This window comes from Colias croceus, chromosome 1, assembly GCF_905220415.1.
Source record: "Colias croceus chromosome 1, ilColCroc2.1".
NCBI classification, from domain to species: Eukaryota; Metazoa; Arthropoda; class Insecta; order Lepidoptera; family Pieridae; genus Colias; species Colias croceus.
The window spans coordinates 13401455-13428289 of NC_059537.1; the positions used below are offsets into that span (position 1 = coordinate 13401455).

The window sequence follows — 26835 nt, forward strand, 5'->3', positions numbered from 1 at the left end:
AAAACTATGTCTCATAAAATACTGTAGTTTTTGTACTTTTTTACACGATCTAAAGGGATTAATCAAAAGGTTTTATTTATTAACTACCTTTCCGCCCCCGGTTTTGCGCGTGTTTTTAAAGAAAACTCCGCATAGGTACTAGTAGGATGGAATAGTTTCCATTCTTGTAGGATGGAGGATTTCCGTCATTTCTCATGAAATTATTAATTATTCTATTTATAGTACAAATAGAATATGCATTCCGCAGGATTTATGTTTGTATTTCTGGGGATAGGCTACTTTTTAACCGACTTCAAAAAAAGGAGGAGGTTATCAATTCGGCCGGTATGTTTTTTTTATGTATGTACACCGATTAGGTATATCCGAGGTTTCTAAACCGTTTTACGTGATTCTTTTTTTGTTCGATGCGAGATGGTGTCGAATTGGTCCCATAAAAATTTTATTCGGATAGGCCCAGTAGTTTTTATTTTATGGGCATTTTTGCAAGTGCAAGTTTGAAGTCGGTTGTTTTTAACGCAGTTATCACTTGTATCTATCGTCGATTATTCCATTGGGTATGCGCCTGGTAAAATGGTACCTATTTGATAAAAGTTTCCAAGTTGAACTTTTAGAAGTAGGCTTTCATTCTGGAAACTTACCAACTTGGGGATTGTCTGAAGCTGTGTTCGAGCGAGAGGCATGACCGCAACAAACAAGCCTATTCGATTCATTCTCGATTCCATAATATCAGCTCACTTCTCGGCTTATTATCGTTCTCATTCGAGTCAGTGTCGCGCCGACTCTCAACGTGTGTGCGTGTCTCGTCTCGTTCGATTATAAATGTCGTGTAAAACTGAATAAACGTTTTTAGTGTTTGATAATTTATCAAATAACGAATCGCATGTTGTGATACAGTGCGTTCTTTTGGAATTTTTATAAATCAGTCATCGGACGGAAGCATAACGATCAAAACAAAACTGTCATCTATGTTGTTTGAATGGTATCCGATAATTAGTTTGGTAAAAGTGAGTGTGTGTGCTGTGAACACTTTTAAAGCTTAATGTTTAAATCGGAACTCAATTAAGCTTTCGTGGACGTCTTCCCTCAATTTAGAAACACAAATGTTGAAGTTGGTGAGTGGATTCTTATGCCGTATGCTGATTTCCTCAGTTAATGCGTCATCAAACTTGATGTATTGTCGAGTTTTTATGTAGTTTTAATTCATCGTCAATTGTAATTGAAAACGAACATGGTTTAAATATTTATTGATAATGTTAATAACATTTGATAAAGATAAGATAATCGTTCAAATTTCGTAATGCACACACGTTTATTATGTAGATTGTTGGCTGTTCATTTGTTTTTAATCCTGTCAGAATTTGGTTTTAATGACAGTTACCAATTACCATGTCGCTATTGTCAATTAAGTTGGAAAGTAAAGCCGAAGGTGAACGAGAAACTAGGCAAAATTAAGAAACTATGAAAATTATACGATCATTTGAATTTGAGATTATGCGTAAACAAAAGAAGTGGCACCAGGCATAATTGAGTGCCACTTTCTTGGTTTTTGCAAGCATCAGTGCTCGTATAAGTTTTTTAAATTACTTCCATTGTTTTCAAGTTTCAAACAATGCTCCAGAGTATGGAAAGTGAATCGATAGAGTTTCGTTCATGTTGCGTTAAGTGATTTTACATGCATCATTGGATCGCAATTTTTTGCTTGAGGCATTCATTCTTATCTCACTTTTAATTGAGTTTTCGTAGTTGTTTCTTATAGCTGTAACTTTTCATATAGATGAGATTAATATTTTATCGTATTGATATTGTAATGGGGTGGCTATGGACTTAGAATTAGTCTTATCCTCCTTTTACACGCCTTATGACTTCTACATTATTCATCTAAATAAGTTATTGCTTCGTTCATCTCAATTTGTCTTCAAACACTATTGTGTTCCACAATTGTGGATGATCCGAATCAACTGTCGTTTTTTGTAATTACCGCTCTCATAGTGGTTGACCTACAGAACTTGCATTGTCGACTGGAAGCTCAGAAAGGTTCGCATTTCGCATTGTTTCATTATAGGTATGAATTACGACCAAGACTAGGTGCTTTGTCGGTAAATAATGTAGGTATCACTTTTGTTTCCTTGTGCTACTCGTTGTTTATCCTTGTCTAAAAAGAGTGTGATTCATTCGACATTTCCGAATATAGAGACACCAGAAATGTAAAGTCATTATTAGAAGCTGTTCTGTGCATTGGGGACAAAAAATGTCGTCTAAACTTTTTTTAAAGTGAATAAACTTATTTCGGTTCTGGGTAGGTATTCTAAACCCTTGCGGTTGCCTTCATAATATGTACCTAGGTAGGTATGTACTGGTGATAATAATAGATTTTTCATTTCTGACATGCTCATTTATAAGGCGATAAGCGATAAGGCTGCCTATGAACATTGTTAACTTTAATTTACTTTTCGTCATGCGGTAAAAAATAATTAAGTAGTAATACATTTTCATATACCTATTGATTGTGCTTTAAATTAGACAAGAGAAGAATTTGCTAATAAAATATTGTTAATTTTATTACCTACCATTTTCTCCAACGATGCCCCACGGCGGGATGGCCGGTACCGTAGCTAAAAACATAACATGCGTACACTGAACACTTATAAAACTGACTGTCAAGCATATAAAAAATAACGAGTTACGCTTGCAGCTTTCTACAAATCTAGTTTCGACATACCTAAAACGTTTTTATTTTTAGCGATCATCGTTCAACTTTCATGATATAAATGCGCCTCGTAACAGTTGGACGACAATGCATTACGAGTTAAGATGCATGAAAAGAGCCACTTGGCGAAATAAACACGAAATTGCTGGCTTTCTTTCACTCGAGGATTTGTCCCACTTACCCATATATACGTTTATACCAACTTGCGTGTTTCTGCACATATCGCTACATTAATCATGACTGATGATTTTCTCTTGTCATTTTGAAGATTGAACAATGTTTACTTTTTAATTTTATATCAAGCTTAAGATTTAATCAATTGTATCTTGTTTTAAATTAATAGAATTTAAACTCAATAGGTTTTTGGTTAAAATAAACTGTGCATAGCGCCAACTATTTTGACGAAACTAACACATCTGCTTTCAATTGTCAAAATGACAGCGCGGTAAATCCACAGGCACAGATCCAATCAGCCACTGTCACTCCAAAATGCGCATATAAAGCAGCCAATTGCAAAAATTTAATATTTTCTTACATTAAAATGGTTTTGTTCGTATAAACATGACGCCAATTGGATTACACTTGATCCTAGTCTTTACACGGTCACCTTGAACTTAGAAACACTGCCTTGGTTAAATCGTTAACGCCATTATAATTTTAGTATCCATTGTTTTAAGTTCTACAATCGCTTAAACGGATTGTGTTATATGGCTTCGCAATAATTATTAGTTTTATTCACACATGTGAATTTACACCTTCATTTTAAGTTAAAAGGTTCATTTTGCAATGTTTGTTGGTTAAGTGTTTAACACGTCTCGGTTTTTAATGAAACGAAGTTTTATGAATATTGTCGTAAAGTGCAAAAACCAGTAAGATACGTACCCAGTGTTGAAAATTCTAAAATTAATCAATTTCTGGCATTGAAATTTTACCATGGGTACTTACCTAGTACTTACCATGGTAGTCAGTCAATTATTTATAAGCGATTTAATTCTTTTGGGGGAATTGTGGGGTAGCAAATGTCGGACCCCTATTGTTCAAGCTTCCACCATATCGCCTCTCACCTGGGTCGTGGAAACACAGAACATTTTCCCCCAAAATAATGTTTATCCTGGCTTGCGTAACTAGTTATGAAATATCTCATCAATTATTGATTGTCATTTATTTACTCGTCTCATTCGTAGCAGACAAAATATATTATATCATTTGGTTACACAACTAGGAATCTTAAAGAAACGTCACAACATTTTTGTAAAGTCACCGTTTAGATAATTTCTCGATAAACTTATACATATATTGTTGAATTGTATTGTATTGTATTAGCCTGTTGTGTCCCAATGCTGAGCAAAGGATCAAAATCACGATCTTGTGCTATTGTAGACCAGTCTTTATTAAATTGGTCCAGTTCATCCCGCCATCTTTTCTTCGGCCTGCCGCGACGCCTTCTAGCTGTGTTTGGTCTCCACAAAGTCGTTATCTTGGCTCACAGTTCGTCCGGCATGCGACTAATATGCCCTGCCTAGCTCCATCAGCTTTTTGCGCTACATCGGCAATTTTAGTTTTGGAGCGCAGCTCGGTGTTTCGAACACGATCTGTTAATTTAACACCTAGTATGCTTCGCTCCATTGCCCTTTGACAGACCTTCAGTTTGTACTTTTGTTCATTTATGTAAGTAAATAATTATGCATTTTTGCAAAGTGGATGTATTCGTTGTGTGCGCGATGACAGCGCCCCTAGTGGCCGCAACTATTCAGGACTTGTCATCTGTCAAATCATTTCAACTGATGTCAACTAGATGATAAGATATTTTTATGATATTGATTTTCGTCTAGTTTTTTAACGAAATTGAAAAAAATAGTGTAAAAAGTGAGTGTGTATATTATACCTAGCGATTTTCTTCCTGGTGAAAAATAATTTTTTCTCTTCACAGCAGCTATCCATTTTTGTCTTTGCTGTAATGTCCACTTTGATGTTGGAAACGAATTAAACTTGCAGGAACTGTTTTTCCCATTGTTTTTACAATTTACGACACAGCATGTACTATGACCCATATCGCTAATTTTTATGTTTTTACTTAAAATTATAAAGGAAGTTATGAAAATAAAGCAATTTGACACATGACAGCCCAGAATTAATTCACATTTCTGCCACGTCGTGCGCTACGGTCGATTTGCCGTTCCCTACCACCCACTTCGCACATAGCCAATACGTAACTTATCTTATTGCTAGTTGAGTATTGAGATTTAACTGTGTAGGTATCCCATGATTCGATTGTAGATAAGTTAAAACGCGTAATTTAAATATGCCGCAATTGCTATGAGTGTTCGATAATCCCGTTAATACCAATACTAAATGTAGGTATTTGTTTCATATTGGCAAATTAAAGGTCAGCTGTTTTGAATGGCCATTCAAATTGGACTAGGTTTTTTCAATAAAAATTTAAATTAAATTGGTAGGCATCGTAAATTTTGTGGATATTTCAGAATAATAGAAATGTAAATTAAATATTACGACTGGAGGCATTTAAAACATGCATGGTCACGTAGCGTTAATCCATACTAATAGGTATTATAAATGCGAAAGTAACTCTGTCTGTCTGTCTGTCTGTTACTCAATCACGCCTTAACTACTGAACCAATTGGCATGAAATTTGGTATAGAGATATTTTGAAACACGAGGAAGGACATAGGATAGTTTTTATCCCGGAAATCCTACGGGAACGCGTTTTTCTTTGAAAACGCGGGCGAAGCCGCGGGCGGAAAGCTAGTTTACTATAAAGTAACTATTGAATTTCGAAATAGTAAAACATTAAAAAAGACATTTACATAAAATAAAATGAGAAAATGATATCACAGATTAAACACAAAGCCAAGTCTCATAGCAACAGTCTCTACAGTGTGACTGTCAAAACTATAATTTTGTATGGAGTGTCCGGGGTGTGGTATAACATAAAAGTAATGCACAGTGAATTAATTTTTCACCTTACGCCGATGTGAATGTAGCGAAATGGCCAAGCCACATATTTTGACTAAGGTGTAGAGTTTGTGAAGTTAGGCCTTGTAGAGTTAGGGCGTGTAGTGTTAGAAGCTTCGCTCTACATGAGATCTGATAACTTTTTGACAGTGCGAGTCATATGGGCTCGTCTTGGCAACATTTTACATGAAAATGTTTTTGGTGGGATTTCATTTCTTTTTGTAAGTTGTTTGTAACAAAATTTTATAAGTATGTCGATTAAAGTTTTAATTTTTTTTTAACAAGGAGTACCTATACATATATATATCTAGGGGAACCAAGTTTTAGATTATTAGATTAGACCTCTAGCGTCATCAAAATTTAATTTAAAATTACAGTTCTCATACAAACTCCCATCCCCTAGTTTAAGGGGTTGGGGGATGAAAGTTACAAGTTTTATAATTTTTTTGTTGTTTGTGTGCTAATACTAGCTTACATACAAAATTTCAGCTTTCTAGGACATTAGGAAATACCTTAAGAATTTTGATGATCATCAGTGAGTCAGTGACGAAATTAGCGTTTTTTAGATATAAATAAAATCTGAAGTATAAAAGCTAATGTAATTAAAACATAATATGTTCAATAAGTCCGCTATTGACAATATATCCCGAAAATTTTGTTGATCTAGCATAATCCAAACCCAAGTTATGAGGGTTCAAAAAAACGTCGAAGCGCTTCGAGAAAAGGTAGGTAGTTCCCGTGCTTGTTCGCTGGGTCGTCTTGGCGGGGGCACTACCGTGCCCCCAGATGATAAATTATGTAATTTTCGTGTATATTGGAAATCACCTTTCTCCGTGTTCGATGCTCATTCCGGATGTAAAGGTATTCGCCAGAATGTCGGCGTCTGATGTCACTGTGATTCACAAATACGAGTTTTGTTTAAGATTAAAGTCATATATCGTCATGTTTCTTGAAAATCCTTGGAGATGATGCAAAGGATTGTATTTGCATTGATAAATCTTTGTCATTAAAATTTTAAATATGCATGTAATAATATGACTTGACATTATTTACAGTAAGTAGGTACTTAGAGGAAGGAAGGAAACAAGAATATATTTGTTTTAATTAATGAATGAAAACGCTTTATTGTACACCATTTTGGACAATTTAAAAACTTAGCTACATTTACATGTACAGAAGGCGGCCTTATCGCTGACAGCGATCTCTACCAGACAATCCAAAAGACAAGGAAAGTTTATTACTGAGTGAAGTTGGTGTATCCTAAATACAAGCAGTGATAAATACTTATTATATTGCATACATACAAACACAATAATTACATATACACATAAATATATTTTGCCAGAGAACATTGTATATTTTTGTAAAATACCTGAAAAAAAAAACAGTATCTAAGTCGGCCATTCAAAAGTCGGACACTACATTTAAATCAGATCAGTGATATTTATACCAAAGCATATCCTGTTAGAGAGATAAGTTAAAAATGTAAATATTAATCGAAGGGCGCCAGAATCTAATTATTTTATCTAGACTAAAAATAAAATACGTTCACACATTTTATATGAAGAATCAACTGATATCTACTATTTTAGAAATTCTGTAGATTGAGCTTCAGAAGAAGACAAGAGGTAGAATGAATTGATGAATAATTTATATTAATTTAAAGGATTATCGTTTATTTTATAGGATAAGTTAGCAACTTATTATAAAAATTAATAACTAATATTATGAACCTACGTTAGACGCGTCTGAGCTGTCACGTAATAATGACTATTCAAGGGATTCAAGGCAACTTGTTATTTAAAATACATAATGATAAATTGTATATTTAATTTTCATAGTAGTTACCATTACACGAAACATGCATAGATAAGATAGGTAACAAATTTAGGTATCATTATCATATTACAGAAAGATTTTTAATAACGATGTTATGTTTTTAGTTCAAGACTCTAGTGTTGATACAAAGAAAATTAGGTTTATTTTTAATCTGTATGACACAGATTAAAAATAATTTGAATTGTAATGCAATCATCATTGCATTTTATCATCAGCCTGTACATCAAATGTGATAAGATAATAAGTCTGTGTAAATAGGGAGGTGACAAAAACATAACATGGTTTCATACAAACAAGCATTTCAAAATTTAGGAATTTGATAAGAATTGGTAACGGTTGTTCTTGGAATTGTCAGAAAGTATGTATATAAATTTATCTTGTTTGCATAAAGTATGACGTTATTTAGTGTTAATATACCTACACCTAGGATTCGAGGATAACTTTTTCCACCTTTTTGTTAAATACCTACTTTTTTATTAGGATTGATACATATTGTTTCGATTTTTGTAATAATTCATATTTTATTTTAATAAGAAATGTAATATTTGTATCGTTTAAAAGGTGGAATTAAATGTTTTAGAATAAGTAATTTAAAAAATACCTAAGTATTTAATTTTTTAACCCATTGACCACCGAGCGGCCCGATCGGGAATAGACACAATAGATTTTCTATTGTGTCTGTGATTCCGGGGGCAGAGGCTAATTTATTTTTCAATGATTTTGTAATTATCATAATTTTGTAAGTAGGTACTAGGTATTGCTGATTGCAAAAAGTCAAATAATATAAAATAAATTATATACATACCTATTTATTTGCAAAATTGTAATTTATTTTTCAGGGTTATGCATTTGAAATGAACACATACCTAGGTACTTAGGTATTTTACTAATTATATATAAAAAAATACATTTAACCAGCTGACGCTAAATTTAAAAACCGGCCAAGTGCGAGTCGGGCTCGCGCACAAAGGGTTCCGTAGCAGCAAATATAATAAATTACAGTTAAATCAACCTATCTCAAAAACTATAAGAGATACTTTGATCAAACCAAAAATCGTTGAAAGAGTTAATTAGCATGCATCACCTCTATTTTTTTTAGAATTTTATACCCCGTAGTTATAAAAATAGAGGGGGGGGGACATACTTTTTACGACTTTGAGAGCTGATATCTCAAAAACCGTTCACTTTAAGAAAAATGTTTTTTAGAAAACTTTATATCATTTTAAAAGACCTTTCCATTGATACCCCACACGGGTATGTACATCGAAAAAAAAAATTTCATCCCTCAGTTACATGTATGGGGGGCCCCACCCCCAATTCTTTTTTTTACTATTTAGTGTCATATTTTTGTAGCGGTTCATACAACACATATTCCCATCAAATTTCATCACTGTAGTACTTATAGTTTCCGAGTAAATCGGCTGTGACAGACGGACAGACGGACAGACGGACAGACGGACATGACGAAACTATAAGGGTTCCGTTTTTGCCATTTTGGCTACGGAACCCTAACGCTAAATTTAAAAACCGGCCAAGTGCGAGTCGGGCTCGCGCACAAAGGGTTCCGTAGCAGCAAATATAATAAATTACAGTTAAATCAACCTATCTCAAAAACTATAAGAGATACTTTGATCAAACCAAAAATCGTTGAAAGAGTTAATTAGCATGCATCACCTCTATTTTTTTTAGAATTTTATACCCCGTAGTTATAAAAATAGAGGGGGGGGGACATACTTTTTACGACTTTGAGAGCTGATATCTCAAAAACCGTTCACTTTAAGAAAAATGTTTTTTAGAAAACTTTATATCATTTTAAAAGACCTTTCCATTGATACCCCACACGGGTATGTACATCGAAAAAAAAAATTTCATCCCTCAGTTACATGTATGGGGGGCCCCACCCCCAATTCTTTTTTTTACTATTTAGTGTCATATTTTTGTAGCGGTTCATACAACACATATTCCCATCAAATTTCATCACTGTAGTACTTATAGTTTCCGAGTAAATCGGCTGTGACAGACGGACAGACGGACAGACGGACAGACGGACATGACGAAACTATAAGGGTTCCGTTTTTGCCATTTTGGCTACGGAACCCTAAAAAGGCCTATTCGACAACAAATGATAGACCAGGGCACCTGTTTCAAAAGATATGAAAAAAAAAATTACCACCTCGTCAGGTAAAGGTCGACCCTTTTTATCTTTTTCTATAGCAGGTGGGTAAGATGGGATAAAACGCTGCCTATAATTCTTGCATACATTACCATCTTATAACGTTAAGTATGTCAATGTATTGAACATTAGCAGTAATGTACTAAAAACATTGCGTTTGTCTCGAAATAAATTCCACTAGGCTTCTGTTTGCACTATTCTAGACGTGGAAAAGGTCAGTAAACAGGCTTGTGTTTATTTTGAATTGTTTATGCGTACGTGTTGAGAACACGTTGGAAACGCAATATTATAAAACTAAAGGCTTCACGCACTTATTTAAAGTTGAAATAATAATAAATTCTTTCTTATCTGTTCTTTTGATTATTTTAGTTTTTAAGTTACGTACCACCCGATTTACCCAAGTACTTAAGTAAAGCATAAATATATGTAAGGTCAGTAGGGGCAAGTGCGGCTTTGGGGAAAGTGCGGCGAGCATCATTATCCAAAAAATTACCATTGATATTGATAAAATCGCCATCTAGTGACGTGAGGGCTAACAAAATCAGTACCGAGAAAAAAAATTGGGGGCGACACTTGAATGAAAAAGGATTTGACGCCATTTTTATTTTACACTGAGATTTCTCTATGGTTTGAAGTTGACACGTGTTCGTTGTTGTGCTAAAGTTTTGTTTTTTTTTCAAGAAAGGGGCTGATCTAAGAACGTAAGTGTTTTCTTTGAATCCTAATGTTCATATTTACGTAGTTATTTCATTTGTATCTAGCAAAATAAGCTATAATGGCCGGTTTAAAAACCTAACCTCAAATTTTATTGTTTGGGAAAGTGCGGCTACCATGCTTGGGGCAAGCGCGGCACTGCGACGCACTTGCCCCAGGTCAGAGGTTTTCAACCTTCATTTATGATTCATGTATTTTTTAAATTTCCAGACCATGGTACGAAATTACGTAAAAAAGACAAATGGACCGAGTTGGACTCACGAAACTTTAAAACAAGCATTAGCGGCTATCCGAAACGGAACTACAATTTATGCTGCTAGTAGTCAATATAAAATTCCACGAGCAACGTTATTTGATCATATGTCTGGTCGACGAGGACAGAAATCAAATAGCCTGGGAAGGCCAACAGCTCTGACCCCAGATACTGAAAAAACACTTGTCAATCTCATTGGTATTATGGAGAAGAACGGGTTTGGACTATCTCGAAAAGAAGTGGTGGAGCTTGTTGCAGAATATGTTAAACATAACAATATGAAATTACCATTTAAAGACGGAATTCCAGGTTATGACTGGTTTGCTGGTTTTGTTAGTAGACATAATCTATCCATAAAAAAACCACAAGCTGTCGAATATGCCAGAAAACAGGCTGCAGATCCATTTGTGTTGGATGATTATTTCAATATTCTCGAAGAGACTATAAATAAACTACAACTGCAAAATAAACCCCACCGAATATGGAATATTGACGAAACTAGCTACTCAAATGACCCCAAAAAGACTAAAGTTGTGGGTGAACGGGGACATGCGTCGACGAGAACAACTGCCACTACGGGCAAAGAAAACACAACTGTGCTCTTTGCCAGCAACGCTGCAGGAGGAAAAGGACCACCATTCATTATATTTAAAGGCAAGAATGTGTGGAGCGAATGGACATCACCTGAGGCTTACCCAGGAACTCTGTATACAGCTACAGAAAATGGCTGGATAGAAAGCAAGGCTTTTGCTGAATTCTTTTCAAAGAGTTTCATACCAATGCTAGGCACAACAGACGAACCAACTCTGTTAATTTTTGATGGGCACAGCACACATATTCAGTTGGCGGTAATAGAAACAGCGATACAAAACAATGTCACAATCATCAAACTACCTCCCCATACCAGTCATTTGCTACAACCACTCGACTTGTCAGTATTTAAGCCCTTTAAAGACAAATGGGACGACAGAATGATGAAATGGCAAAGATGCAATTACGGCCAAAAGCTATCGAAAAAGGAGTTTTCTATTATTGTTGGGGAAGTTTGGCGCAGCTTAGACCCAAAAATATTGATAAATGGTTTTAAAAAAGGTGGAATATTTCCATTCAATAGAACAGTTGTATCAGAAGATAAATTGGACCAAAGCGCTCTGAAGAGGTGGAAAGAACACAAAAAAAATACTGCCATCGATGTTACATCAACGATTTCAAGCCCCGCAACGTTGTTATCAATATGTTTGAAAAAAATAAACGAGGGCTTGATCACGTGCACTGATGCATCGGTAACCCAACATTGTCATACCCTAACTATTCCCTCCGTTACCTCAAGGGATTTGATTAATAAACCGGAAATGTCAAATAAAACTTCATTCGAAGAATTGCTCTTAAGTACAATAAAAAGACACGAAAGTAAAGTCACAATACAAAAAAAGACAAAAATTTCAAGCGGTGCTGAAGTTATTACACATTTAGATGTCATTAAGAAATTGAAGCAAAAAGAAGACGAAAAAATTAAGAAAGAAGATAAGCTCAAGATGAAACAAACAAAAAACACAGCTATAAAAAAGAATTCTTCGAAAGTAACAGAAAAAACGACCAATTTTATATCTGGGACAAGAGACTCCTTTCCTGATTCTGATAACCCTGGGCCAAGCACTTCAAATCACCAATTATCAATGGTAACATCTAGCTTGAATCAGGAAACAAAAATTCATAATCCGAAAAACATAATTGTTAAATCAAATATACGCATAGACGATTGCAGTAAATTCTTGAAGGATTTAAATAAAGAAACTATGATAAATATTAGTAATAAATCTATACTGCAATTGAAGAAGAAACGGCAAGACACACCTCTCTCGGAAATAACTGCAAATAGTCAAAACAAAGGTGACAGGGTGAAAAAAACTCCAATGAAAAGTAAGGAAAAAAAAGGACTTACAAAACCAAAGAAACAAAAAATTAAAATTAAACACGAATCATCAACAGACGAAAGTGATTTCAGCGTGCACGATGTGTCAGATTATGAAAATGATAATTTTGATGATTATATTAACTCGATACTAGTCAACGATGACTATAATCTTGATTTGGGCGACGAAGAAAATAATGTTGTCGAAGTTCAGCACTATACTCAATCCTCTGCCAAATGCAGTATAAACGATTGGGTTTTGGTCAAGTTCGCTTCAAAGAAAACGATAAAACATTTTGTAGGACAGGTTAAATCAATAAACAATGGAGTGCCAACTATAAAATATGCAAGGAAAATTCATAAAGCCAAAAAAGATTCAATATTCGCTTATCCAATTATTGATGACATATGCGACTTGAAGCACAGCGAAGATATAGTAGCAGTATTACCTGAGCCTGAAATATCTCGACGTGGTCATATAATCTTCAAAATACATTTTGATACATACAATGTGCAGTAGTAAAAAATCTTATAGTCACGAAGTTAGTTTAGGAACATAAAAGACTGAAAACTCTTAGAACAATGTGACTATAAGATATTTTTACTACTATTTTTGAAACCGCCTCAGTATTTTTTCTTAGTTTTTGTGATTTGTTTCATGTTCTTATTTGAATTTATTTTTATAAAATTTTAGCATTAGCATTAGGTACTTACCACGTTCACAACGACCAATGCAATGTACCACATTCAATTAACGATTAGTTAATGATGCCAATAAAATATTAAAAGGTATATTTTGTTCTTTTTTTTCAATCAATCCTGCATAGACGAGTTTTAGGCTGGCTGGTCTAATCTGGCGAGTGATTGCACAGTTTGGATGGAGTTGGGGAAGATCTTTGCCAAGAAGCGGGACAGATATGTTCTGTGGGGACAGCATAATATGTTTAAAATCCTATGGCACTCCTGATATAGAGACAAGTCTAACTACACTTCACACACCAAAATCAGTCAAGCCTTTTAATCTCTAGGAAGGCACAAAAGAACATGCAAATTACATGCACCCCATAACCTTAACCTTCCTTCTTGGGTAGTCGGGTATAAATGTTTAGCACCCCTGTCCTTAGGAAATGTGCCGCACTTGCCCCATTTTACAATGATAAAGAAAGATTTTTTTTTTTTTATATGAACCTTATTTCTAGGAACGAAGAATCGAATATCGTCTTCTGTTATAACGTTTCTCGATCTGATATTCACGTTGAAATTACAGATTATAGTCATTTTCTGGTTTTTTTTACTACTGCCGCTCTTGCCCCGTTTCGTTGGGAAAGTGCGGCTAGGGACAAGATTTTAAAAACTCAATTAAATCTTAAAAATCTGTATCAGATTGCTTGAAATGGCAAGTTCCTTACGGAGATTATTCATCAGGCAATGTAGTACTGAAACAAATTATTTAAAAATTGTTACAGTATCAACGCTGTCTGAGTGCAAAGTGAACTTATAAAATATTGCGCCGCACTTGCCCCAACTGACCTTATATCTCAAAATATTTAACAGAATATAATAAGAAGTGAATTTAAGTACATAGTACGTACAAGTAAGTACATAGTTCAAAACTACGGAAATCCAATTACTCAATGAGACACTAAGGTTTTTTTAACCGACTTCAAAAAAAGGAGGAGGTTATCAATTCGGTCGGTATATATTTTTTTTTTTTTTATGTATTTACACCGATTACTCCGAGGTTTATGAACCGATTTACGTGATTCTTTTTTTGTTCGATGCGGGATGGTGTCGAATTGGTCCCATAAAAATTTTATTCGGATAGGCCCAGTAGTTTTTATTTTATGAGCATTTTTGTCTGTAGGTATTTGTAAATTTTGCAAGTGCAAGTTTGAAGTCGGTTGTTTTTAACGCAGTTATCACTTGTTAGGTTAGGTTTAAGTGAGTAACTTAGCGGTTAGCGAAAATAAAAGATACAAATCACTCGTCTATCAGAAGCCGAATAATAAAAAAATAAATGATACCCTTGCTCTCCTTGCGTAACTTCAGAACACTTATTAATTACTTGTCTAATTATGTATAATGACACAAGTGTGAATCTGGCTAATTAAGCGAAGTTAAAATATAATTAGTATTTTGTTTAACGTGGTTACAAAATCATAAGTTATTTTTTGTTTATGTGTCTGGTTTCTCCCCCACGTTGAGGTCGTTACTCGTTAGGCCAATTTTCTACCTCAAAATGTCATCTTTTATTTATGAACTGTATGTGAAATTGCCTGATTGTTTCTGAGTATAAGCCCAATGACAAATACTAATTACTTTTGAGTATAGGTAGAATAATGATAAGCAGTCGAATTGTAATTTACAATGTTAATTGGAGTGGTTCTTGTAACATAGCATTAGTGCAGAAAAAAACACTCAAGTTTATTATATTTTTAGACTATGATTTATACACTATAATATATATACAACATAAATTATAACTAATTTAATAAAATTAACCTGAATAAATATGCATTGCATTGTTAATAAATTAATCTTAAACGTTAAAAACAATTAACCGTTTAAAAGATCTCCGTGTAAACACTAATTCATTACAACTGTATCATAAATTAAGTCTGAAAATTACAATTTCTCGCGAAATATTAGCCTCAGGAAATACGGAAACAGGTAGATAGTTGAGATAACTCGTATTACACGGTATTACATAATCTTATCATCTTACAAATCAGTTATGAATATGAATACGTTTATATAACTATCGTAGTAAGTAATTGATGTACTTTCCTTTTTGTGCCTAGCTCATTGTTGGGAAATATATCGTTTAGTAAGTGGGCTTACCTATGTACTGTATGGTTGTATTGCCACAGAATAAATAAATATCACCGTATAAAATAGTTTGATAAGTTTTAGACAACGCGGGTGAAGTAGCGGGCTGAAACTAACATAAAATGATGAAACTAGCATACATCAGTATGTATGTAGCATACACAGTAGTCAGTACTACTGTGAGATGTTTTAAAAATAAAAAAAAAAACAAAAAAAACCTTATACTACGTTGTTGAATGGCTCAAGCTAGGTATATAAAAACTTTAACCGTCGCACTTAATTCAGCGCAGATTGTTTAAGTAGGTGTGGTTCCTTATAGATAAACTAAATTAAAACAATAATTGCCTAATTATTATAATTAATGCCAAAACTTGTGATGTTTATTATTAATTAATCTATACTAATATTATAAAGCTGAAGAGTTTGTTTGTTTATTTGTTTGTTTGTTTGTTTGAACGCGCTAATCTCGGGAAGTACTGGACCGATTTGAAAAATTCTTTCGGTGTTTGATAGCCCGTTTATCGAGGAAGGTTATATTCTACGAATAACTACTTATCATCACGCTACGAATAACAGGAGTGGAGCCACGGGGGTGAAACCACGTGGAGCAGCTAGTGTGCTATAAAATATGTACACTTAAGGAAAATAGGTCATTGACGAAACTTTTAGACATATTTTTATTTTGAATGTATTATCTGTATTTGTTGTATTCTAAATGTGTATCAACTATCAAGGATAAATTATTGTTTTGAAACAAATCATTGAAAGCATTATATTATTTGATACAGATACAAAATGCCTTTTACCTTTATTCATATACCTATACTGGTAAAATGTTTACATGAATACAAGAGTTTTTGAGTTAAAGTGTAAATACCAATTTGTACAAACTTTCATTCTTCTAGCATACTTGGGTACTACCTGTGGGTACTACATAACAGTAGTATTTACATGTAAAATTAAGTACAACCTTATACATGATGAATTTAAATTGTCAATGTTACAGGCTCTTGCGCCACGCTATAATGTTCACAAATCACAACAAATAGACTGTGACTTGTTAAGGCTGTGTTGTAATACGATTACGTTTGTATGGTCAGATACACCATAGGACTAATAAATATAGGGCTTGATCGAGTTGTGTTACGAAACAATTTCGCGTAGAAACTATAGGTACCTATTATTATTAGTAGTGGCAATTATAAATGTAAGGGCGCTAAATGCTTTGATTTCGTTTTTCCAAGAAGTCAATTGTTTGTGATTGACTTGGGATTATTCATAAGGCACAAAACAAAAAAGAATTCATTTTGACAAAATTGATTTTAGCGGTTGTATGTTGCATTTAATGCGTTAATGGCTTACCTTAAACCAGTGTTGCTAGTCTTTTAAACAACGTAGGTAATAAGTACCTATATAAAAATATCATGTAGGTACCTATAAATTTATAAAGAATAGAAAAAATCGATCACAAGGCGGGATTCGAATCCGCATCATTTCACGCCAATCCGTAGGTACTTACCTATTATATATATAACTAATATGTACATATAAAGGATTTGGTCCATACGCGTTTTCCCTCCATTGACTAAAAGCTACTTAAAATTCATACTAGCTTTAACTAAAGTATTCATGAATATGTAAGTTATTGTAAAACGCGAGATCTCAGTGGAAATCTTGACATTTGCCTTGAATAGAGGCTTTATATGTAAATGATTCATGGTAGTTTCATTAATATTTGTGGGTTGGTATTAAAGGTTGACAGTTCTTGTATTAAGTATTGTTTAATCCCATGTTACATCTCAGTTATAATTTAGAATCAAGATGGGTTTCACAGACACTATTATATACATAGGGACTAAAGGAAATTTTTCTGAAAATTTCTAATATTCTGAAATATTATTCCGCAAGAAATGAAAAGAAAGGAGATAGAATTAGTTATTAAATTAGACTAAAAATAAAAACTATTTACATTTAACTCAATATAACATGTAGATGGTAGAATGGTGTAATAGCAGACTCAAAAGTCTAAACATAGATGCATTTTCGTAAATCAAGAAAATAATGGATTTAAATCTCAACGGCATAAACAGTTATTCAATATACAAAATGGGCATAAAATATCACAACAGTTAAACATATTCGCCAATTTTCATACATAATAGCGTTAATAAATACCATAAAGTTTCATTGCCATGGAGTTATGTTTGACATTGATAAAAGGTCACTGCCGCATGGCATGAATACCGATATGTTATAAAGAAATCCACACTATATTTAAGTAAATTACTGGTTGAAAGCAATGTCTTTAAATGCGGTACTTTTTAAGTAGTTTGGCGTATACATGCAATCTATAATTACGTTCATGATTTCATTAAATTTTCTTATTTTCATTGGACATGAATATGTCAGAAATCTTAATTAATTGTATTAGTAACCTGAACATTCTCTGTTATTCTGTTCTTAATTATGTGTAAAATATTTGTCTTGACATACTAATTAATTAAATATGCCTTGTTAATTTTTATTTTTTATAAACTGTTAAGGCATAACAGAACATGCAGACAGCAGAAGAACGGTTACAGAGTTTATCATTAAAATTAACTGTAATAAAAGAGATCGGTTAATTCTTCTTTCGTGATTAATTTCACAAACATTCCAAACTACGTAAAAACACATAATGCATTAAACATTCCGTATGGGAAGATTTCTTAATTTCAACATAAATAATTTCTCTGAGATGAAAAAGTAATTTACATTTTTATATGTAATTTTAAAAAGATTCTCAAATAAAGAAATAAACATAATATTTGTCTCTAAAGTAAGTAGTAAAAGTACATTTTGCGAAAAATAAGTTTAACTGGCAATTAAAATAGGTTAATAATTAAACTAGGTTAAATTTTTGCCATGTCATAGATAATTACGCAACTCTAATCAAATAAAGATTATATTCAAAGTGTGTGAAATATTCCGCAATTGACCACACCTAGTTAATTTGAGATGTAGCCTTAAGTCATTAATTTAAACCGAATTAATGCAAGCAATTTATCAAAGGCCTTGTCGATTTTCGCAGATACGTCATTAATGGGGTGTGGCCTTTACTTTGATGATAATATTTTTTGTAAAATATATATGCATTGGCCTTACATAATGTAACACAAGATTGTTTTATATAAAATCGATTTTGTATTAGTGAATACGAATAGCATTCCTTACACTTTAATGTTTTTAATCTTTGACGAAGGAAATATGTGTCTAACCAGAGGTTGAATATTGGCACAGATTTTTTGGTTCTATGACACGATGATCGCAGTTTTATTTAGTCACTAGTTTCCGCCCGCGACTCCGTCCGCGCGGTAAAATTAAGAAAAATTAAGATTTATTTTTTTTCTACGTATTTTTCCGGGATAAAAAGTATCCTATTTTATGCTCAGGATAATAAGGTATAATTATACCAAGTTTCATCGAAATCGAACCGTTAGTTTTCACGTGATGCCTTCACATACAGACAGACAGACAAAAATTTTTTTAATCACATATTTGGGTTTGGTATCGATCCAGTAACACCCCCTGCTATTTATTTTTTCAATATTTTCAATGTACAGAATTGACCCTTCTACAGATTTATTATATGTATAGATTACATATTCTATTTTTAATGATAATGCAAGTTAAACCTCAGTATGTAATTATTTATGGAAACAATGAAACTAATGGATTAAATATGATAATTCTTTTGATCTTTGACTAATTACAGTCTTCATGTAATATTTATATGAGATTATATGGATTATACCTACACATTATATTGGTATAAGATTATTTATTAGTCATAAAACTATTGTTAATACATAGCTTGTGTTTTCAACTTTTAAGTCTGTTATTGGCTTATTGAAAATGTATTAACCATTGATCGGAATTAATTGCCTCTAGAGTTTTCAATTACCCAAAAAAAAAAAATCAAATCGTTATATCTACTAAATTATGCTTTATATATTAATATTTCGTGGTCTTTCTGATTGTTTTTATTGTCGGTGACGATATCTGATTACGTAAATTTCTTTAATGAAACGTAACAAGATTTAATCACTTGTTTGATTGTAGAGATAATATTATCATTTATCTGATATGTTAGCTGTATTGATTAAATGTTATTATTGAAAATACAGCACCCATAAACACTAATTAAAGTTAAGTTTTTGGAAAAGTATTCACTAGAATTAGGTTTAATTATTAGCCCCGTTTTTTAACCTCAATGATAATCTCAAGGATAATCAGATTTGATACTAGTGTTTTGTATGTATAAAGGCTAAGCCTTGCTATCTTACTACTAATCAGGAGATAAAAGATGGAATTCGTTACAACTAGGATGTGGAATTTAAAGAATTAGGACACGGCATCAATATTTGACTTTATTATTTATAAAGCCCCCGTATTCATGGCATTTGTTAAACAACAAACTATGTACATAGTTTATCCAATATGTTGTATACTAGGTAACATTGGAATATCCCCGGAATAGCGGATCCCATAAGCCCTGGAATGGCGGAAGAAATGCGTTCGAATCCCATCTCCCCTCTTTTTCTATTATTTAGACATTATATTTAAACTTTAGCCTTGTATCCAGGGATCTCTCAGTCTGATTGATGTTGTAAATGCCATTCTTCCTCCGCATTTAACTTTCCAATATTCCAGTCATACTTATACTCGTTATGTTTCCAGGAATCCCCTGAAGTCCGGGTGTCGCTACCGGTGCCGCGGGCGCCGGACCCCACCGCCCTGGCGGCGTACTGGGCGGAGTATGAGGACCTCTGCCGGCAGATCAGCACAGCAGCCCAGACTGATGATGATGAGAACCATTATGAAGGTAAGGGATAGTGTGTTCTGTGTGTTGGGAGGTAGGGTTGGTTTTGGAATGGTGCGAGTTTTATGATGACGTTTTTGTAAAATCTTTGGTTTAGAAGTTATTTGTGCGGTGTTGAGCCTTGAAGCACAGGTAATAAAATATAAGTATTAACTCAATAATTTTTATTTAAATTTTAGGTACAAAGATAAGTCTTAAATAAAGACCTTAATTTTATGTAATGCATTTATAAGCTATGAAAATTTTAACTACTTTATATAGCCACTTTGAAACAATTTAAGCATTGAATAACCAAGTATAAATAAATAATAATTAATTCAGCGTTAATCAATAATTAATCACTTTGACAAATTGGCACATAATTTAAACGAAACATTAGTGTTGAAATTATGAAAAGACGCATAAATGTATGCAATTATTTAGCAAGATGACCTTTGTTATAATATTTGAAGGAATTCAAGAAGTTAAGTTAAATTTAAAGTTATTTTTATTTAATTTTTTGCCCATTAAAGTTAAAGTTTTGACACAATATTATAAATTAACAAAATATTTCGACATCTGCTAAATACGTATAATTAAAGTAAGTGTATTTAAAAAATAATATTATATCTACACAACTAATTATTTTATTACGACATAACAAATTATTAGGTAGTTTTAATTGCAAAACATCCGAATGCTCTCATTATACCTACTAACTAATAATTCATATCAGTTTTGTAAGTTCTTGCGTACGTCCGTCAATTGCATCAATGACCAATTTTTTAGATTTTTTTTTCTTATATGTGCACAGGAAACATTAGTCTATATTGCGTTGTAATTATTTGCATATTAACTGTGTTTAGTAATTATGTTTTTAAGTCTAGCTCATACAATCTATTTTTTACACGTCTGTGTGTTGCAAAAAGATATAAAAAATACGTTTTGCGATTTCTCAACTTCTGATGAAAATTTTAGCTAATTCGATAACATAGAAAGTAATATATTGTTCTTCTATTCTTGTAATTATGTGATTGCATCACAGGGATTGCTAAATAACACCATTAATTACATACTCTTAATAAGATATATTTTTTATAGCTTTCAAATAGGAACAATTTCTAAATCTAAATAACAAGTCACAAATTCAACGCATAACTGTAACTAACATTCAACCCTCAAATCGGAAATCGATATTCCTTGGAATCGATTATTCAAAGCGATGCTTTGATTTGTTTATCGGCTTTCGCATCAGCCTTGAGCCCGCATTCCGCTCTACGACAGGTTCTGTCGAGAAAACCGGACGTTTCGGAGAATACTGGCCTTTCCTTGGGCTTTGTTCAAATGTTAGTGGGACACAGATAAAAGGATTGTTAATTTTGAATTGTAAGGCTTTACTAGTAGTAGTATAAGTACTAAAAACTGGAAGCTTGGCAGCCACTGACTAAGCATTTTTCGATGTACAATCGAACATCATTTTTTAAGGACAATCAACGTATATCAAGTATACCTTTGTCTTGAATAACAAACGTTCAGCAGAATAATAATTTAAGAAACTTAAAATGTCATAAGTTGCTACTATGTACCTAGTACCTAATATTAGAGTGCCTACTAACCATGAAGTCAGAAGTGACTACCGTAACACTTGCGCTGCGTTATAAATGTAACGTAACCTTAGATACAAATAATATTTAAGACAATAATTTATTTTGATTTATTATTAACATGTAAATTATAAAACAAAACTTATTTTTTATTCGAGCTTATAAACTATTAACTAGCATGCTTCTAATGTGTTAAATCAAAACACATACGCAATTTCAAATTGTAAATAAAAAAGTGTCAAAATGATATTAACACCTAATTTCATTTACTTTCATGCACTAGTAGGTGACAATCACTTTACAGTTATGTTGAATGTAAACAATGCAATTGAATAGTGATTGTATTATTGACCAATATTTAAAGTTGGCCATTGGCCTAATAATCTCTGGTTTCAATTTGCATTGACAATGGATAACTGGATATACGCTATTATTATAGACCTCTATAATTATAATTGAAATTATATTTTCTGTTTCATAATTGCTCTTTTGAACCAGTAGGTAGGTGATTGTCTTTGCCGACGCACAGTTATGTTTGATTTTACACGTCTTGAGCTATAACCATAACAATAACTATAAAATTTGTCTTATCTATGAAATCTCTAAAATTCTAAATAGTAATCTATGGTTCAAAACTAGTGTTATAAGTGGTCCAATCAATCGCACAGGTTGGTACACAAACACGACGTCAGTTGATCGATTCGCGAAGTGCATCACTACTCGAGCGCAGCGGCCCGTTATCGGGTGGTAACGGGATCCCGTGTGTCCGCGCGTGTGACCTCGGCTTAAGGTCGGATGGTGGTAGCGAAATTTTGTTTTTTTTTTAATTTTATTCAACCGGCCAGTGCTGATTGGAATGAGGTGTTACCTACTAGTTGCCAGTGTTAAAAAAGAACGTAAAATATGTGGTAGCGTTTTTTTTTCGTTTTTGAAATACAGTTTTTCTGTAGCGCAAGATGTTACATTTATTTCGCAGTTTTTGGAAAGATATGAACACTCAAGGAGGTGTAGGTTACAAATATAATTGTATTCAAAACCTCTGAACAGCAATAAAACTGATATGAAAGATGACTTACTCTTACAAGGTTATCCGAAGCATGTGTTTAGAAAGTAGAGTTGCCTCATTAGCCTCCAAGTTATCAGTGATCTGGAATATTGCCTCATTACAGGTCTAAAGACGGCCATTCACTTGTTGTATATGCCTGCTTCTGTTCTAACTTCTAGCTATAGACGTAAAAATAATAATAAAAAAGATACATTGAAAACCTGCCAATAAAGGTATAGATTGTGAAAAAGCTTATTATTTGCATAATTGTTGATATTCGAAAATTTGTGATTTTCAGTAGGTAATCAGGAAAATCTTACACATTCAATTAAAATGAGATTCCATTAGTAGTAGGTAGTAGGTACAAATTCAATTTTGAATTCAAATTAATAAATAATTAAAGAAGTGAGAAGAAGAGTTTTAATTGTTCGAGTGAATACTGACCTTTATGATTTGCCTTCTTGTGTAATGGATATCAAAGTGATGTATGATTACTATTTACTAGGTATTCGCGGAAGAATTCCAACCAATACTCGCGGCCCCATCATTAAAGCGGCTCGACGGAACACAGTGGGGTTTTAGTCGGTAGGAATCCGACGTAACCCACGGCTCCTTCCCCGGGGGCAGTGGGTATCTTTGGAAGATTTCCCCACTATAAAAAAAAGGTTTTTAGGGTTCTTTATATTATGACTTCATGCTGAATGATCTATTTTAAAATTCCAATAAAGAAGCACGATCATATGCTAAGGTTTACCTTTCTTAATATCCAAATCAAAATCCCCATAGATAAAATAAAATCTCTTACAAATCGCATAGTGTGTACACTCCGTAACAAGACTATCTATTCATCGAAGTGTCGATTATATCCAACTTACGCAATCAACATTGTAATAATTTTGATGGCCATTCGTACTGAGCTCGTATACCGATAGTAATAGAGATTAATTACCATACCATGTGATCTTTGAATGACTTTTGGTATGTTGAAATTTCGTAAAATATAAGACGTGCTAGATGTAGCCTGCGGCACAGAGCAAGTAATATAGGAAGAGACGGCACTCAGTACTTCGATTTCGAGCTCACGCACACATAAGCATTCCTTATCTTCCCGTGAATCTTATATACCAACATAGAGAAGTGCACGTCAAAAATGACCCACATTGCTACCAACATTTAAAAATTCACGTTGCTAGTGATGTCCCTTTAAGAGAACAAGTATCGATAAAACTTCGTATCGATATCGATACAATTATCGATGCTCGGTACAGCACTACTAACCCTATTCATAGTTTCATAATTAAATATATAGGAAGGAAAAATAAAACATCAACAATGTAGATCAATAAGTTTATTATGTATAACATTTTTATATAATATTAAAACTCACTATAAACAGCAAAAATGAATAATTTCATTTGAATTTTACTGAATACCTATCTTAATTAGGCATGTACCTACTTATGATGTAGGACTTATTCGGCTTCTATAGTAACTATGTGAATACAACAGCTAGATTCACATTTTATTCTTTTCCTTTGAATATTTAGCGGGATTTCTGTTGGATAATCTCGTTCTAAATTTCGATTCCAATAATATAATATTATGCAATTATGCATGGTTGCCGTTCGATTCGCCATATTGGAATTATACAAGAGCCATTGTTTTCTTTGCTGTTTGCACATAATAAAATCTCCTCTCCAATTGATTCTTCAGGCAGAACATGTATTAGAGAAATTTTCTCATAAATTGTTATGCAATTATTATATAATATCCTCCTATATGAACAGTCATTGGGTTACATATTGCAAATATTGATTCGCAATCACAATCATTTACACATAACACTTTTTTCACTTTTGGCAGAAATAACAACAAATTGGAAGAACAGGCTCAGTTAAATGTATTTGGGATAATTTAATGTACAGTTAGTAGCCGAGTAAATAACAAAATCTACGATAAACGAAGAACAAATTTTATAAACTATCCTCTTGCTCTATCCGAAAACAAACAATAAACGCCATTTTGAATTTAAAATTTCATGCAACCGTACATGCAACAAATCAACATCAAGTTGTCTATGACCATTGACAAGAAATCGAAGGAAGAAAGAAATAATTTATTTATATATCAAGTTAAAACTAAAATATACAAAAATAAGGTTAAAAAAAAGAAGAAATAATAATAAATAATTAAAACTAAATTAATTTTATAACTTATATATTATTAAATCAGAGAGGCCAACATTAGAAATATTTATTTATTTTTTCTAAATGGTGGCTTACTATATTCACGATTGGACAAGTACAATATAATATGAACTCCAACACACATCGATTAAAGTTTAAAATTGCTTGATAATGTAAGGCTAACCAAAACGATGTTCTAAAGTGTCGGCCCACTGGCCTGCGGCTTCACTCGTGGCCTTTGGGCTACTACAGATCCGATCAGTTGTTATGTAGAGGTAAGTTTATTAAAATAAAAGTTAATTCTATATTGAGTCATCGATATGTAAATTGAACATTCATAATATCGTCTATTATTTCTTAACTGCAATTATATTTTAAAAAGGAATTCATTCTGTTTGTGCATACCCATATTTTAAGATAATATTTCGTAGGAATATGTGGTCTACATATTTTTCTTTATAATCGCATTTGTATTGTTTTTGGAATTCATGAATATACCTAATCTGGAAAAATAAAGATTCTCTCATAATATAATGTACCAGGTACCTACATGTTTTATTTAAACTAAATAATGAATATGCATTAGGGTACTTACTTTTTAATGTTCTTCCAACAAATCTTGTCTGCGAGCGATGAAAGCGAACTGTCAACAAAATTTTAATTTATGACCGAGTGTTTATCAGGTGAATGACCGGACTGAAGATACCGCTAGACTTTTGCAATATGTTGCGAATATCGTATGCATTTCGATATATTTATTTTCGTTAATTTTACAATTATGTATTTAGTAAGATTTTTCTATTGGAACTGAGAAAGTTTTATCCTTGCCACTCAAGTTGCTACAGATTGTGTAGATTGTGTAGATCGATAGATCAATAATTATAAATGAGAAATACCAATAATAAGAAGAGTTTTAAGGCAAACCATCTAAACGTAAATAGAAATTCATATTTTGAGAAATAATAATATCGAGATGTACTCTGCATAGAAACTGGAAAATACATCAATAAATACCGAAGGGCGAAGATAGTAATCATGCGGCTATTCACTTAGTTGTGATAATTCTAATCAAGGCATATCATGTCATTGTTGATTATTTTTATAACAATCAATCTCGTATTGATTGTCCATGACGACAAACAGTAAATACCTACACATACACGTCTGTTGAATAGATTGTTTATTAATTATCACATAGCATAGATTTAATTGGATAAGCTAAATGCAGTTACTAACCGTGTCATATAATATGAGATGCAAGATACAATAAAATCATATACATTATGCACTTAAGATGACGTTAAGATAAGTACACTGTCGTATTATTATAATGGAATACGTAGTTAGTGTTACATGCAACCTTATGAGTATTTTAAAATAATCTATTTCATTTAATTATCGATAGATCTCAGTTGATTTGGAATTATCTCCTTTCAATATTTGATAAAACGGTAAATTATTTACTGAATTATGTAATAATTTATTTAGGTAATAACTTACGAAGCAATTTCTTTTTATATAAATTGATGCGCCTGCACTATCTAGTTATGTGTGGTCTGTGGTATATAATTATTTTCAGCATTATATTCTATTTTGTGACTCAGTAGATAAGGAGTTAATTGACTTTTTATACGTATAATGAAGTAACAAGTTTCTAACGAGTGACAGCTATAATTTCGATTGCCATTAGTATACGTAATACTTGCTATCACGTAGAGAATTAAATAGAAAGTTGATAAAAATAGCAAAATAAGAGCTGG

At 32.8% G+C, this 26835-nt stretch overlaps 2 protein-coding genes across 2 annotated transcripts in view; both read left to right on the top strand.

The window, feature by feature from the left end:
• Positions 1–766: 766 nt before the first annotated feature.
• The window catches only part of LOC123696702 (rho GTPase-activating protein conundrum), a 69639-nt gene continuing 43570 nt past the window's right edge, over positions 767–26835 (top strand). Inside the window, exons 1-2 of the mRNA XM_045643059.1 lie at positions 767–1112; positions 20120–20264. Of these exons, the coding sequence (XP_045499015.1) occupies positions 1101–1112; positions 20120–20264 (157 nt within the window). The 5' untranslated portion in view covers positions 767–1100. The remainder of the gene's footprint in view (positions 1113–20119; positions 20265–26835) is intronic.
• On the top strand, positions 11559–13311 carry LOC123696724. The gene has a single exon (XM_045643087.1). The coding sequence runs from the start codon at positions 11631–11633 to the stop codon at positions 13089–13091; it is 1461 nt and encodes a 486-aa protein (XP_045499043.1). The 5' UTR covers positions 11559–11630; the 3' UTR covers positions 13092–13311.